Source organism: Lontra canadensis, unplaced genomic scaffold (assembly GCF_010015895.1).
Source record: "Lontra canadensis isolate GAN:19392208 unplaced genomic scaffold, GSC_riverotter_1.0 scaffold73, whole genome shotgun sequence".
Classification (NCBI taxonomy): domain Eukaryota; kingdom Metazoa; phylum Chordata; class Mammalia; order Carnivora; family Mustelidae; genus Lontra; species Lontra canadensis.
In genome coordinates, this window is record NW_022631067.1 from 4,368,815 (window position 1) to 4,386,589 (window position 17,775).

The 17,775-nt window shown below is 41.2% G+C and overlaps 1 protein-coding gene across 1 annotated transcript in view; it reads left to right on the top strand.

The window, feature by feature from the left end:
• Positions 1–11,679: 11,679 nt before the first annotated feature.
• The window catches only part of FAM155A (family with sequence similarity 155 member A), a 604,061-nt gene continuing 597,965 nt past the window's right edge, over positions 11,680–17,775 (top strand). The window contains exon 1 of the mRNA XM_032881061.1: positions 11,680–13,223. Within this exon, the coding sequence (XP_032736952.1) occupies positions 12,333–13,223 (891 nt within the window). The 5' untranslated portion in view covers positions 11,680–12,332. The remainder of the gene's footprint in view (positions 13,224–17,775) is intronic.

Here is a 17,775-nt window from a genome sequence, read left to right on the forward strand (position 1 = left end):
GGAGAAATCAATTTCTGTTGTTCAAGCTCCCAGGCCACGGGATATTTGTCATGGAAGCCCAGGTTGACAAATGTACTAGTACATTCATGTTCTTACTTTATTCAATCTCACGTGTACCATTTTTTACAAAATAATCTATTTTTAAATAAAGATTTTTAGAGGTTACCAAAGAATATGAGGATTTTTACTTTTAATCAATACTGTTAAATGACTTTGTAAAACAGTCGTTATCAATTGACATTCTTGCTAACAATGAATTTACTAAGAATGACTTCATTTCATCCATTACCTCTAGTACTGAACTCAATTAATCAAAGATGTACAGTGCTGGTGAATTTGGTATTTAGATGCAGCCTGAAGGTATTATTTGAACTAGAATAGTAATGTTGTGACAAATTCAGTGCAGTTTGTTTTAAACCTTTCTTCAAATTTTGTCCATTGATCAGCTGTTAAGTTTAGGACCCATAGTAACTAATCCTAGTCCATGGAAAAATGTGCAGTGGGGGGAAAATCCTCAGAATTCCAACAGACCAGGAAAAATAGATGAAACAGGTAAAAGAGATAGTTAAGCATACCTTGTAAATATCAAGACTTGGATATATACCCGGGAGGGCAAGTATTGAAAATTTAGTTGGAAAAATTCAGGAGGCTGGCACTGGCCTGTCTGACAGTAATGACAAGTCTGCTCTCAGCCTGTGATTGAAATGACTTAGACGTCAAATAGTTGGGATCTTGCCTGGCTAGAAAAGGCCAAAGTCCTAAGCTAATTTAGAGAAAACAGAGGCAGAGAGAATAGACATTTAGAAGTATCTTGGAACCTGAGAGAATCCTGATTCCCAAAGTCCAGCCTCAAAACTTCCTGTTCTTTTCTGCCAGACAAGGGGCCCATTATCCTCCTGGTCAGAATTGCGCTGGAATACAGCTCAGGGGTCAGAGGAAGATCTGTGCCTTCTGACCCCAAGGCAATGATCCACATTGCCTTGAGGCATAGACTGAGTTAGAGACCTGTAATTCAAAGGTCTGAGCATGGACGCCTGTGAATAAAGACATGGACATTCAGGGGCCAGATTCTAAATTCAGAGATTATAACTGAACAAGGTTTGTGGCTTGGGTCTATATCCCATGGTCAGTATCCCATCATTTTCATGATGCCCAGAAAAACACCAACTTGTTTTTCATTTACTTTTATTTAGTAGTTATTCCAGATATTACACTGTGCATCTACTACTTCTTTTATAACCATGGTGATCAAATTTCTGTTTGATTCAACTTCACAGCTTTTAGTTCTCTGATAAAAATTTTCATCATGTTATCTAATCTCTTTAATGAGTCAAATATTATTTTAAATTCTATGTCCAATACTCCAGTTTCTGTATCTCAAATCTGTTTCGAATATTTGATTTTTCTCCTGAAATTCTGCCGTGATATTTCCTGATGTTCTTGGTCATTTTTATTACATTTCAGATATTAGTATGAGCCATTTTAGACATAAGTTGATATTCTGGTTGAGGTTAGATTCCTCACAGTAGGTTGCTTTTGCACCAGGTAGCTCCTTAGGATAGACCCAGAGCCTCTCAATCTAATCAGGAATCAAGCTCCTTCAGACTCAGGCTTCAGACCCAAAGGGCTTGTCTTTTCTGGTCTTCTTTCTTACATACAGCATGCAAGTGGTTGAGGCTCCCATTGGTCTGGATGTCAAGATATCTGGAGATAGCTACCAGGATCTCTCCTCTTTCCTGGACATTGTCTTCCCCTCCCTTTCAGCCCCAAAAGATCTGAGAGCTTGTTCAGTCTCTCAGCTGCTCCTTTCATTTTAGCTTTAAAACCTCCCACTCTTGCTTTGAACCTACAGATTCCTGAAGAGCAACGCAGACTGTTGGTCTTACTCTCTTTCATCATAGCCTCCACCCAGATATATCTTACCTATTCAGCCTTCCTACTTGTAACCAACTTGTTTTCCAAAAATGGAAATGGAAATATCTCTTCATTTATTAAAAGATAGCATAGTTCACTTCCCACAGTATGTCTCGACATGCTTGGGAGTGGGTAAACATATTGCTTGTATGTGAATGGTCAGGCGTATTTATTGATACATCCACAGTTGTCAGGCCTTGAGAAACCACATCTGTACCTGAGGTTATGGCCTATCAGTCAGAGATCCAGAGCCTGGAGTCAGATATTGGAAGTAGATGGGAGAGGAGGATGTATTATTTGAACAATTTCTTTTTTTCTGCTTAGTATCCATTATTTTTTTCCACCAGTGTACCCTGACTTTATTCGGAGGATCTCTCCTCAGCCCACTTGATTTCTGAAAATGAACTTTACCCCTAAATCACTGAATATGACACGTGGCTCAGGTTAATTCCTTCAGTACATTCCATCCTCTTGAGCACAGTGATTTGGTTCAAGGATGAGCCAAGGACCAAGATACATGAGCGGGAGCAAGACATCTCACACTTGAGATTTAAAGGAACTTTATTTAGCCTTGGAGCTCCCAGAGGTCTCAATGTGAACCCTAAGGAGGAAGCTAGCATAGCAGAACGACAGGCCCAGAAAACAGAGTCTGAGTCTTACTGATGTTGGTTGACTGAATACAGATGGATCTGAAGCCAGCTCTGTCCCTGGACCAATATATTCCTTTTTCATTTCTTAGATGTGTTGTAAGTAGACTCTTTAGGACATGCAAATGAAACAGACCTCACTGATGGAGGCTGTCTCTTTTTGGAGAAGGGGGAGAGCAGCTTGTTTAGGTCTGTGCATTTTGAAGGAATACAGATGGGAAGGAGAGTATGTGGATGTTTTGGAATAACACTATATAGACTTTGTGCCTTTGCTGGAGTGTTATGCATCCACTCACCCTAGTCCTGATAACAGCCTTGGATGTCCATTTGTAGGACAGTCCCTCTTCCCTTCAGTGTGTATGGCCAGGTTGGGGATCGCACAGGTCTAGATGAGGATCACATGAGGCCACAGTGATTGGATCAGGAGTGAGTACAGATTGAAGCCTCTGCAGTCACAGGGAACCTCAGGCCTTCCGTGGGAGCTATAGAAGATCAGTCATTCCTGACGGTCTTGAACTTTGAAGTATAGGAGATGGCGGCTGCAGACAGCCCTTCCCTGTGAGTGTAGCACCGGCATGTGAGAAGAGCCAACAAATTAGAAGTCAGAGCAGAGAGTTAGGCAGTGACATTGGCAGAGAAGTCAGTTTTCACCCCAAGAATACAGCTGTGCCTGGAAGAGGGTTTTCCTCTGGACTATTCAGTTACATGAGCTCTATCTGGGTCTGTTTAGGACTTTTTTTCCCCCTGTGTCTTTCTATAGAAGGAATCTTAACTCATGCTGCAGGTGGCTCACGGTGTCTGGTACTGTTGTACCCTATCGGCAGAAGCATCTGTCACCAAACATGTATTAGAGGGGAAGATATATAAGATCCTGTTGAATTATTCTTTACAGATATCTACGTTCACTCGATAAATACTGATAACGTGCCACTCCCCTGTGAGCAGTAGTCAATGCAAAGAGACATTCTGCCCATGAGGAGCTTACAACAAAGTGTTTGTTGTTTTGTTTTGTTTTTAGAATCAGCAGATGCATGAGCAACACTGGCATCGCTTCCAGGCACGTCTCAGGATGGGAAGGTCTACAGCGGATACTGTTCAGCTGATATGAATGACTCGGGATGCAGTTTTAGGGAGTTCAGGAACCCTGCACACTTGCAGGCAGAATGTTGAGGGTATGAGTAGACAGAGTCTGTTCTGGGGAGACTGCAGAGCTCTCGCTAGAGTATCAGAGAGATTGTTCTCTCCCCAAACGGTTCATCAGTTAAACAGTCCCTGCTGCGTGGATTATTGCGGAAACACCGAAAAGGAAAGTAGTCAGTAGTAAAACTGCATCTCTATTTAGGTCATATTCACATTTATAGTCCTAGAAAAGAAAACAGGGTGTAAGTCCGTATATACTGGTTGAATGGATTAAAGAACAAGGAGCTCTGATACGGTCAGGCAGCAAGCACTTGGATGGTTCAGTGAGAATGTCACTGCGAAGTATTGTACCAAACAAGAGAATCTGTTTGTGTAATGGTGAGACTGTTCTTTTTTTAAAGAAAAAAAAAAAAATCCCTGAAAACGTATTCTTAACTGCTGCCACATGAACATTTATCATAATATTGTTTTCTACTGTGATCTTAAAAATCCTTATTTAGAATGACACCTAATAGTTGTCATTGTGGAATCATTACCCTAGAAATAATTGCTTAATTTACCTTCTTTAAAAAAATTTCCTTTGTTACATTGACAGCTTCATTGGAGAACCTTTATAAGCATCTCAAACCAACATTAGTGGATAATATTTTAGGAGAAAACTGACCCCCATAATATGAGGGATTTTGTAAGGATTCAAATATAAGGCAGCTCCTTCTTTTACTTTTTTGAGGGATAATTTCTTTCAGGAAAAATAATCTCACTTTGTTTTCAGGTGGTTGTAAATTAACTTGGAGAGAATTTCTATCTTTATAATGATTATCTTTCTTATTTAGAGAGGCTGATTTTTCCTACTGTTCAAATCTCGTATTCCACAGTAACTTCTGTTCATTTCTCCATATGGACCTTGCTCTGTGAATCTTGAAAGAAATATTTTATCTTCGTCACTTTTTTACTTGCAAAACTGTGTGTGTGTTTACACACATACTCAGCAAGGAATTTGGGGGAAACTTAATTTCTATGATGATGATGATGTTACAGAGTTTTAGTGTTATGTGTGATGTGCTATATTTGCATTCTTTGTGCTAATTCTGAATCGCAAATATTACTTAACACGACATGCTTCCACAAATGAATCTTGATATTGGTTTAGAGTATGTATTCTAACCTGATCAACACTGGTCATTCAATCCAGCAGGGTCTTCACCTTGGATGGAAGGGTTCACTAGTTATGCCAGTTTACCAAAAGGGACCCTTTTAAAAATGCAGTTTCCCTGGACCTCATCTTAGTCCTACTCAGGCAGGTCTCTGGGGAGGGGCCCAGGTTTACTAAGCCCTCACTTGATGCTGTGCCCACCAGCATTTGGTGGTACGACACGTTGGAAGTATACAGAGAGCAAGTTCTAGTTTTGTCCAGTCAACCTAATCGAGTCAAGTTTATCTGAGGTTCTCAAGAGACTCTGGCCCGTTTACCATTTTGGTAATTAGCCAAAGTCCTCAGGCACCTGATGGGGCCAGAACCTGCCTTTTTCTTTAAGGAGAGGTTATATTAGTAAGCTATAGTAAGCCTAAAAGCTGAAGGTTTAATCTTATTTTCTTTATAAATAAATGGGCTACTCTTTATTAGTTTTTTGAGTTTAATTTGCTTTTAAAAATAGAGATATGCTGGTCAAGAATTTTCCCATTATCTATGAATTTCAAAAGCACAGCATTCCTTTCTAGACTAATAGATATTTAAGGATCTTATTTTCACTGATATATGGCACATAAATCGCGTGTAATAAAATAGAGGATGTGCCTATTTTTGCACATCTAGAAGACATTCATAATGAAAGAAAGAAAACATCTCAGGTTGATAATATGTTTGATTTTCAGAGTGGAAATAGTCAAGTAGTGGTTCTCACTAGAAAAGAAAATGTTATGGGGCGCCTGGGTGGCTCAGTGGGTTAAAGCCTTTGTCTTCAGCTCAGGTCGTGATCCCAGGGTCCTGGGATCAAGCCCCCCATCGGGCTCTCTGCTCAGCAGGAAGCCTGCTTCCCCCCTGCCTCTCTGCCTGCTTGTCATCTCTGTCAAATAAATAAATAAAATCTTAAAAAAAAAAAAAAGATGTTAGATTTCACTTTCCATGGCAAAATTATATGGCAGATGTCAACTCTAAGGAATTGGGGCAAATGTTTGAAGACAACATTAAAGACACCAATACATTATTTTATATATTTTATAATATAGGAACAGAGTTCGAAAACTGTCTCCCTTCCAATGCATAAAAACTTTAGCCGTTTAAATAGGAATAAAAGTACAGCTTCCCATTAAAGTAAGTGTAATAAAATATTGTAACAACTTTGATCTCTTTGAAAGACAGAAACGTAGATGATACCATGAGCAGAGCAAAAGTTGCTATGGTATATGTGTAGATCGTTTCTGCAATGTTTTCTTGTAAAAAGCACGTCCAGTTGCCAGATCCCTCAATATAATGTATTTGCAACTGTGTGCTGTTCAACAACCTTCTAAAATGTGCCTGTGCTATTAAACTACTCTGTACCATTAGTCACACTCCTAGGTGAAACCCACGTAGGAGTTTCTAGACTCCACAGCCTGCTCTTTCTGATAAATGAAACCTACATTCCAGCCAAGCTATTTGCTCTTCCTTTTTACTATGCTACATTTGAGCTGATAAGCTAACAAGAATCAACATTTACTAATCTGGTTAACACCTTCTCCGAACATATTTCTCATTTTGATTTTAGTGAACAGTGATGTTAATGAAAACGAACTTTCAAACCATTATATAAATCTCCTTAATGAATCCCTACCACATTCAGAAAAGCCAGTTTCCTTTGCTTATTACGCATTGTCTTTTGTGATGGAGTTCCGTGCCTTCTCTCTAATCTCTTCCTGCACTTCCCTACATGCTCCCACACTCTAGCACAGCCCACTCACCCATAAATTTTCCCCTCGGGCTCCTTCAAGCAGCAGAGTCCTTGAACATTGGGGGTCTTCTTCAAGAATACTTCCTAATGTCCTTCAATGCCCAGGATACCTTCCGATCCTGGTTCCTCTCAAAATCAGATGGGAGTTCACCCCTCCTCTCCAGTCTCTCAAATTGGTATTCCTTGAGCATTCCCCATTGTATTGTGGTTGCTGGGCTGGTCATTTCCTCTACTCTCTGACTAAGCCTCATGAGGTCAGACACGGTCTTTCATCTCAGTCTTCCTATAGAGAGCCAACGTACAGTAGCAGAGGTGGGATTGGTTGTGAAGGTTTGACTTTCAGAGGTCATGCACCCTTGAAGCTGTCTTACTTTAAAGCATCTTAATTCATGGGAACTATTAGAGGAAGGCAAGGTCCAGATTACTTACAAAAAAGAATTGCCTATAGTCTATTGTAGAAAGAAAGTATTACTGTCCCAATTATAAAAGAAAATTAGATAAAAGAGCAGGCTCCATAGCCTCTGTTGTTTGAGTGCAGTATATCAGACTTCTACTAAGCATCATTGAAATACTTTGTGAGGCATAATTTGACTAGCTATGAATAACAACAAGATACAAACAATAGTGCCTGGTTTCTCTGCTTCCCCTTGTTTGGGAGTAATGGACCTTTAATTTTATATATTGCTCATTTTTTTGATTTCCTCATTCCTAGTCCTCTTTCTGATTCAATCACACACTTAGAAAAAAGAGAGAGAGGGTAATATTCTGACACCATTAGAATTCATGTGTCTCTGATTAAAATTAACAATGCAATACTGAAAGGAAATTTGCATTATTATCTAATAAATGTGGATATGTATACTATGGTATTTTTTTACTCTGATCCTCAAAAATCTGGTTTAGTAAATATCCTAAAATGGGATTTATGGTATAAAATAAATTTCAGATACTACAAAATGGAAATAGTGACTGTATATGGATGATGAGATTACTTATGATTTCTAAAATTGCTTTATTTGTTATAATTGTCTATAAGTTGCATATAGTAGTTGCATAACAATATATATGAACACACATATATTAAGTTTAATTTTTGATATACTGTGGCAGAGAGTCCATATATAAAGAACAGTTGCCTGATTAATAAATAATACGGTTAATAAATAGTATTTTTATCTGAATTATGAAAAAAATTCTGACATTAATCAGACTTAACGGATAATCGTCAATTGCCTCCTTAACTTTGTATTGGGCAGAGAGGTTGAGAGATTTTCTAGATCTGTTCTCTAGTCGCTTGAAAGTAATTCTGTAATGAGGTGTTTGATGAGGTGAGGAATTTTGAGACTGTAAATTCCTTGAATATAAAGAAAACGTTATAGCTTTATCTCTGACACCAGAGCTTCTCCCATACAGACATGAGTTAAGTGACTGTGACTTTGGTACGTTCCTAGAGCAGCGGTTCTCAACAGGGGCGATTTTGCTCCCAGCCGTTTGGCAATGCTTGTAGACATTTTTAGGTGCCAGAACTGGGGAGAGGTGGGCGTGCTGTGCTGGTGGTGTTTCCTGAGTAGAGGCTATGGAGCTTGCTGCGCCTCATACAAAATACAGGACAGCCCACCCCTCCCCCAAGAATGGTCTGACCCTGAATGTCTGTAGAAGTGATGCTGAGACACACTGTGTGGCGTAATTGTAAATAATTTGATCTCAGTAGCTCTGTTGGTCCTCAGCTTTAAAATACCTCCCTTAGGAGTTTTTATGAGTCTGTCTCTTGATAGAGGAGCGCTCACCAGAGCCCAGCTCCAAGCTTGTATGTGAAATTTGAAGCTGAAAATAAACAAGGACTGGTTGGGTTGAGGAAGGGGGATAGTAAAAAAATTCTAGTATACGGGATTTGAGAGAAGAAAGACAATATGTATTTTTAAGAACAAATAGGATAGTTCTTTTCAGCACAACTTTTGACCCCCCCCTTTTTTTTTTCCTGGAAGAGGAATGTAAGGTCTTTTCATATTCAACCAAGGTGCTTTTAATTACTGTGAACAAGAGAATGTGTGACCTAAGTTGAAAATGCCAAGATTAGAGGCATATGGGGTGCATAGGATGCTGGGTTGCCTGTGTCGGGGTGCTGCATAGCTGGAGGTCAGGAATTTCAGCCTTGGATCCCTTAAGACAGCTACTTTGCCCACCTTTTTCCTTTCCGGGTACCAGAAGGACTGATGGGTTTTCCATTTTCATGTGAAAAAGCCAGTTGCCCTCATATCATATTTCTGTTTTGAAACTCAGTCTGGTCTGCCTCTGAGCTTTCTTTGTGAGCTTTTTAGCTAAGGGACTCTGTGCGCTTCCCTAGCCAAGCATTTTCTGAGCTTTCTATCTTGCACAGGAGAGATCAAGAGAAATATAAACCTGTCGAATTAGGAAGAAACAAAGTGAAGAAAAATGAAAGGGTAGATATGAGAAAGCAGTGAAATTAAATCCCATTACCCAGGCTTTAAACTACTAAATGTAGAGATAGAGATAGAGATAGGTAGATAACAGAGATAATCAAGAAAAATTCCTTTTAACATTATCTAAAGTTTTTAAAAAATCCTGGCTTTGAGTTTATAAAAAGAAAGGCCTTGGATTATTGCATTTCATCTATATTTTGTCACAAAGGGCCAACCGGTTCAAAACAAAAAAGAGAGGGGATCATCTCAGGATTTAGAATATGAAATGTTTACTTTCATGTTCTGCAAAATATTTTATGGAATAACAGAAATAAAGACTTCTGATATTATCTTCCACATTTATTTATACAATAGAAAATGCCAGACCCCAAACTCATGTCCAAAAGCAGACTTTATGTTGTATTTAAATCTGATTTGGTTTAAGAGGGTTGGAGTTTTACATTTAAGAAAAGAGCAATCATGATAAGAGGGTAGAATAATGCTTTCTAAAATTTTAAGGGATTTTTCCATGGATATCTTTATCTACATCACTGGTTGAGATAATAGTATCTTATTCAATGTCAAGATATTTAAGCTATCAAAAGCGAGAAGAATTAAAAGACTATCTCCAAAGCTTAAGTTGGGTTCAGACACAAAGCTCAGAAAAAAAGTTTTATTTCATGCTTAATCTTTAATAAAAACCTCATTTTTTGCTTATTTAAAGATGCTTTGAGGTAAGGATAAACTTGCCATGAAACATGTATCAATTGGTTTCAGATATTGTATGTAATTTAAAAAGATTAGCATGTTGAAATCCAAGGTGTCAGAATGATACACCCACACGAATGGTCTTTTAAAAACATTACAGGACACATAAAGATCAGCCAGCCCTCAAACTGCACCAAGCTTTGGTGGTCAGTGCCTACAGTTTTTAGGAACTTAGGATTTACGTGAGTAAAATCTGGTAAATACGTATTTTGATGCAGAAAGGGCTGACTGGTTGAATCCTGCCCATTATGTTTTCCTACTTGCCATTTTAAAAGATACCCGATTCTTCCGTGTCCCAGCACTCACAGCGTCTCTGAAAGGAAAGGGGATACGGCTGATGATCCATCCTCTTGGTTCCCCACTGTATTTAATTAGAACGGTGGCACCCTAGATTGCCCATGTGAATGTGCACCGGACAGAGTATTTGGGTCATTAGAAAGCAGAGGTGGGAGGCTGACACAGTGAGTGGCCGGGTGGAGCCAACCGCTACCCTACGAGACAGCTAGAGAGAGCTCCAGGGCTGCGCTCCGGGTGCGCGCACCGGGGAGCTGGCCCCGGCGCAGCCTCCAGCTCCTGCCGCTCGGCTAGAGGGAGCGGCGGACTGGGAAGGGTCCTCAGGGAAAATGAGACCTTTGCTCACAGCGTCGACCGGCACGAGTCGGAATGGAGGGGACCCCATGTTTTCCCGGCGCGTCTGTTGCTTTCCATTCTCGGGACTCCGAGAGCCAACGCTAAGGGGCACCAGAGGCTCGGACTGCAGCGGCTGCCCCCCCACCCCGGGCAGCCCGGTAGCCCGCTAGCCCGCTGCTGCGGAAGTCCTAGCGGTAGCAGAGCCCAACTCAGTGGGGGCTGGGGCGTAGGCCAACGGAGGGGTGGGGGTCATGGGAGTTTGGGATGCTCCAGATGGGAAGAAGAAGCGTTCGAAGTCAAGACGTGGAGCCCAGAGCAGAGGGCTAGACGGTGACCTCCCCATAGCCTAGGTCTTCTTAGGTGCCCCCCACCAAGACTCTGTGAGGTTGCGTCTCATCTTTTACTTTGTAATGTGAAATATGTCGCTTTAACATATACAGGTACAACTATAGATGCGCACAGACACACATGCCATCCTTTCCAAACACTAAAATCATTTGACAATAATTTAACACACTGGTCGCTGTCGATCCCTAGTTGTCTAGGGATCCCTAGGCACATGCCGAGACCAGATGTCACCTCTTCCCTTCTCTAGCCAATTCTTGTTTACTCCCGTCCCCCGTCCTTTCACCTGAAGTCGATCATTCCTTAGTTAAGCAGGCAATGCCCAGACCCTCGCCCCAGCAGAAACCTCTAACCGCCCGTCTGCAGCTCGGACTTTTTCCGGAGACAGAGAGGGAGCCCGACATGCTGTAGAAATTAGCCAGCATCTGCAGCCCTGCGGTCCGCATTCTGACTTTTATCAGTGGTAAAAGAAAAGAAAAACCGAAAGGTGGGGAGGGCGCTCGGAGCCCAGAAGCCCAGGCGGGGCCCGCGGGCACAGCTGGCCCCCACCCCGCCGGCCCCGTGCGTCCTCGCTCTCCTGCTGCGCCCGGGCCCAGCCCGGTGCCAATGCGCCAGGATGGAGAGATCTCGGCGCGGGAGGAGATGACGCAAAAGCCAGTGCTCCCCCCCAAAAAAGTGTTTCTCCAGGACGAAGATGGCGGCAACTTAGCCGGGGACTGAAGATGACTGTGGCTCTCGGGAGGCCCAGCCCAGGCGATTCGGCCCCGAGGTCCGGGGGAGGCGGCGTCAGCAGTCGGAGCCCGGCGGCGGCGGCGGCGGCGGCGCCCGCGGGCAGACCTGCAGCGGCGGCGGCGGCGGCGGCGGCAGTTAGAGCGCGGGGTGGGGGGTGGGGGGGAGGGAGAGCCCTGCCGGCGGCGGCTGCCCAGGCTCCGGACTCGGGGAGAGCGAGCGAGAAGTAGGAGCAGGCGGAGCAGGAGAGAAAGGAGAAGGAAAGGAAGGAGGAGGAAGAGGAGGAGGAGGAGGAGGAGAGGAGCTGGGGAGGCGCTCTGGTCGCCGTCAGTGGGCAGCGGAGACGCGGCATGCCCCTGGCAGGGGAGAGCGGGCTGTCCTCAGCAGGGCCATGGGGACCCGCGCTGTGACAATGCCTGGGTGAGAGGAGCAGCGCCAGCCACCCCGCCACCTCCACCACCATCACCTCCTGCACTCAGCTCACCACCGGCCACCAGCCCCAGCCTCCTCCGACTGCCTCTCTCTCTCTCTCTCTCCCTCTCTCTCTCTCTCTCCATTATTGTTTTCCACTCTACAGAGGATGGGGTCGGCTTGTGATTAGGTCGAGAGCAAGTCAGATCTTCCTCCAAAGCCTGGTAATATTTATGTAGTCAAAAGAGAGAGAACAGAGGGAGAGAGGGAGAGAGAGAGAGAGAGAGAGAACCGGGAGGAGGGGATAAGGAAATTAAACCCTTTAAGTCAATGCATATTGTGGTGACACCGGCACAGGAGCCCTCACGGTGGAGTCGGCCAGGGCTGTGCGTTCCCAAAATATGACCAGGGGTGCTTGGATGTGTCGGCAGTATGACGACGGCTTAAAAATCTGGTTGGCAGCACCCCGGGAGAACGAGAAACCGTTCATCGATTCAGAGAGGGCTCAGAAATGGCGACTGTCTCTGGCATCTCTCTTGTTTTTCACAGTCCTGCTCTCTGATCACTTGTGGTTCTGCGCCGAGGCCAAGCTGACCCGGACCCGGGACAAGGAGCAGCAGCAGCAGCAGCGGCAGCAGCAGCAGCGGCGGCAGCAGCAGCAGCGGCAGCGGCAGCAGGAGCCCTCCTGGCCCGCGCTCCTGGCGAGCATGGGGGAGCCCTCGCCCGCCGCCCAGGCACACAGACTCCTCTCCGCCTCCTCGTCCCCCACCCTGCCCCCCTCCCCGGGAGACGGCGGCGGCGGCAAGGGCAACCGAGGCAAAAACAACCGGAGCAAGGCTCTTTTTCTAGGAAACTCTGCCAAACCCGTGTGGCGCCTGGAGACGTGTTACCCCCAAGGCGCCTCCTCGGGCCAGTGCTTCACGGTGGAGAGTGCGGACGCTGTGTGCGCCAGGAACTGGAGTCGGGGGGTGGCGGCCTCGGGGGAGGAGCAGCAGGTGAGGGGGACGCATCCAACTCCGCTCTGGAACTTGTCGGATTTTTACCTTTCGTTTTGTAATTCCTACACACTTTGGGAGTTGTTCTCGGGGTTGTCCAGTCCCAACACTTTGAACTGTAGTCTGGATGTGGTGCTCGAGGAGGGCGGCGAGATGACCACTTGCAGGCAGTGCGTCGAGGCTTACCAAGACTACGACCACCACGCTCAGGAGAAATACGAAGAGTTTGAGAGTGTGCTCCATAAATACTTACAGTCGGAGGAGTACTCGGTGAAATCGTGTCCGGAGGACTGTAAGGTAGGAACAGGGGATTCCCACCCTCCCCCACTTCTTGAGCTTTTCTGTCTTGTGTGTGTTTGGCTGAGATGTCTTCTGGAGTTTTAAAATAGTCTTTTTATTTATTATTTTTTAAATGCTGGTTTTGTTACTTCAGTTGTTGCTTTTGTGGTGATGAGGGCCTGACTTGCTGCTTGAGTTGGGAACACCTCCAGGATTGCTTGTGGACTGGTGCCTTCTTCTGGGAATCCCTGGAAGCTCAGTGAAGACCCTGGTGCTCTGAGACCAGGAAGCTGATGCTTTAACTATCTCTTATGGCTATGCAGTTGGTACGAATTCTGACCCCCCCCCTTTTTTTAATGGAATTTGAATGAAGCTTGCTAGGAAGACGGACGTGAGACTGCATCCTGATGACCCCAGATAAAACCAGAGTCAGTGACAGGCATGCACGGTTTGGCTTATGGACCTGCACACATGATCTCTCTCACAGTGACATCTTTAAGTCGGTTGATCAGAGGGACAGTGGACGGTGTTTGTAGTTGTTTATGTAGGAAGAACGAAAAAGCATTTTGCCTGTTTTACAGGGGTAATTCTGGTTGTTTGCAAAGTATGGAGGCCTACCTAAGCATATTTATTCATCAAAAGTTTCCCATTTTCTCTTAGACAGTTGTATCATGATTGACTTGAGGCTTACTTTGAGTAGCAAGTTTTGAGTATCTGATGATCGATGACCAGTGTTAGCTTATTTACCAGACACCTTATGTAATTAGCTTTAATTTTCAGGATGCTCTTCAGAATGGCTAAATGGCAAGTACTCGATGCTGTGAATGAAAAATACTGAACTCCTCAATCATATATGTTGTATTCAGCCTCTTCCTGTTGAATATAATAATGTACAGAATCTTGGCTGATTGACAAAGGAGAAGAGAATGCAAGTTTCTCCAAAAATAGTCCATGTAATCGTGGGGGCTTATGCTAGTAGATGTATCCCTGTCCGTGGTGCTGAAATGAGGTTTGCTTGAGAGCTCTGTTGAAGCTACTGCAGTGACCTTTTAGTAAGAAAGAATGATGACAGAATCTCAATAAGCCTTTCTGTTTCATTTCAAGGGTAACTCTTAACACAACAAAATAGTATTGCTTTTCAAAATCATAATACACCACATTCTCTTCCTTTCTCCTCATGGCTTCCCCAGCCCCATGCAGGAACCGAACAACTGTCTTCCGCCTCACTTACTTTGTACTCGAGAAGTGTAATCAAGGGCAGTATGGATCAAAGGCTTTTGTGATTCTTTGTAAAGAGAACTGGGCTAAGAGATACCTGTTCAAAATGAGCATGGTTCAAGAACTGTATTTTACTTTGGGTTGATTGATTGTGCTTTTGACAACTAAGCTAAAGTCAAAGTAAACTTGCTTTGTCAACATTCTTTAAAAGAACAGAAACAATCTTCTTTGCCGATAGTGATGTTGAGTTTACAACATTAATTTGAAATGCTACTTTACTAGATAAAGGGATCTTAAACTTTCTACCTATTTTTCTTAACCATACCACAATAACTCATGCCTGGGAATCAAAGTTATTCTTAATGGCAGAAGTTGGTGAACGACTGGCATATTTATTGCATAGTTGTTTATTTTGACAAGATATGTTGCATCAGAATTGTAAAGGTAAGAACACTAATTCCACTACTAATAAAAAGGGTTCAAGGGCTTTAGCATAGTTAGGTTTAAAAGTGGTACCTTGTAGTAATATCAATTTGCTTGCTTCCTTGAATGCACAGTTATATAGAAATTTCTAGTAATTCCAGTTTGCATAGGTTCAGTATTTAAAAGGTAGTTTTCATTGTCAGTAGAATGCAGAATATTTTCAAATAAACATGTCAAAATATCTTTGTTCAAATCCCCAGATTTTAAATATATATGTGTATTTTCTTCTTGCCTGAAATAAATCTCCACTTGATATTTATATTATTGAAGTATAGCATAGGTTAAACTAATTTGTCATGTTGCAAACTACTTCTGAATTGTGTTTCTGTATAAAAGAGTCATCATTACCTGTATACGCAAAACATATCATAAAAATATTAATTCCTTTTTAGAAAGATTTATTCCTCACATGGAAAAGTAAAATCAGATATTTGAGTTTTTCATTGCCACGACACAGAATTTATTACCCATGATGTCTTGTAGCTATTTCTTGGTTGTGTGATTTCAGTTGATTTGTAAATTTGATGTATTTATTCCACAATAATTGTTTTCAAAAATTACACTTTCAAATTTAAGGTGTCAGTGTTTTTGGGCTAGTAACTCACAATTTGAGAGCTTTAGTTTCTTAGTTAAACATATAATTTCTTTATGATTATGCAAAAGTCACAGACACATCCACACCAAACTAAGTTACATGGCTTAACATGCTACTTGTACACATTTGAAGGATGTGTCTCAGTTCTTTCTAAACAAACTGATTTCGAACATACTTACAATTATGAAAAGAGGACTATAATCAGGGGCCTTGTTCAAAATATACATTCCATGCAAAATTTTCCAAATTTTAAGGTAGCCACAAAGTCTTAGGCTACATTAAAAGTAAATGCATTATATTTCTGGGATTGGTAATATATGCATGAAAAAGATCCAATTTTGATAGTTTATGAATTTATTTTTGTAGAATTTTAGACAGAATATATTTAATCATATTAGCTATACAAAATGTTAGAATTCATACTTTAGGAGAAATAGATTAACTTTATTATACCCATATATAATCAAATGATTAATGCTGTGATTTCTAAGTTTTAAAAGTTAGAGCATGTATTATTAACTTCCAGTTTTATATTCTTCACTCCATTAAGAAAAATGCCACATAGCATATATGTATAAAATTAAAATAGATCAAATTTAATTTTTATTTAATCTTTTAAAAAGGCTGTTTGGCCTATTATGCTGAAAAACAAAACAAAACAAAACCTTAATATTGAGCTAAAACAGTCATAATGTCTTGAGTCCAAAGCAGTTGGAGATCAAATATAGCTTAGATTTACTTTAGCAAACCTTTGTATTGTAACATATAATAGAAGTTATTTGTACCCAAGAATATTTCCTAATATTCTGAGAAATAACTGGTTTAGTTTTTTTAAAGAAAATATGCATATTTATCTAGGAAGTAATTTATGAAAAAATAAAGAACAAAAACCATTGCATGTATCATTTATATTACAGCATTCAAGCTGCTATAGTATATAAATCAGGTAGCAAAAATTATGACAGTAATTCTCTGTAGTTTGAATTGTTATTCAAAGTAATGTTTTTGATATAGATTTAATAAGAATCTGACAGATCTGTAAAAAACTTCAAGTTGGGTATTATTATTAAAAATGCACTATTTAAGATACAAAATTATGTATGGATATTATTAACATGCTGGATTTTTTACAAAAATATTTTCTGTTAAATATGCCAATCTTTAGCTCCTAAGCATTCTTGAAAATGTGTATTATTAAAGCTTGTGATACTTAGGAAATATAAATATATGTGTGAACAGGTGAACTTTTGTTACTGCTAACTTTATTTACTTAGTATACCTTAAGACAGATGGTCAGTGAAAGCAGGTTTGAGATTAGATTCTAACAGAAATCATTACATCATCTGTATTTTAGTTCTGCCAGCACAAACTCTAATCTTTACACTCTCACGAACATATGCATTCTTATTTCTTAATTTTGATAATCTCCTATTAAAGTAGATTCTCTTGCTTATTTTTATTTAACAATCACTGACCAAGAGATAACCCTGCCAGTGTGAGGCACATACGACAGCTGTGACACCTGAAGCTTTATGCATTGTTTGCAGGAACGACTCACACACAGTAACCAGTTTGATAACACAGAATTTAGATTACATAATGTGCAGACAAAAAAAAGGCATTTCTTAGGTTCTTATTTATTTTGGTGTCATGCACTATAGATTCTTACAAAATAGTTTTTTTAAAAGAAAATCAACTATCTAATAATTCTTTCCACTGAAATACCATTTTGCTGTTGATAAAGTGCTATTGTATGTGTATGACACTGTCCAGAACTGTGGAACACATCTGCAAATACAGCTCTTTTATATTTCTCCACTTTGTTACTGTGGAATCAGACAGTCTAACCATGCAGGTGATCACTTTAACCATTAGTAAGGCCATTTGTAAGGTCAAAGCCACTATCATAATCATTTTTATGACCCAGATCTTTTCTTTATTATATTTTTGCTCCATATGCAACTACTAATTTATGATCTATGTTATATTTTATAGGAAACACCCCAAATCTTATCTTAATTTTAGATGTCTGTTGTTTCATGGACTAAATAATGAGTATCTTTACTTTGAACTTATAACTGGGTCAAATTAGTAGCTATATAGGGCATAACCACACAATTTCAATAATTGCTGTTATACATTGGTTTAATCACTTTAATTAGATGAAGAGGGTGTCTGTGTATGCAAGGTGAATTAGAATATGAAGGAAAGGAGATCAAACAATGCTTTTAGCCTCATGCTCCCCCACATATAAGTCATCATATGTTGATATCT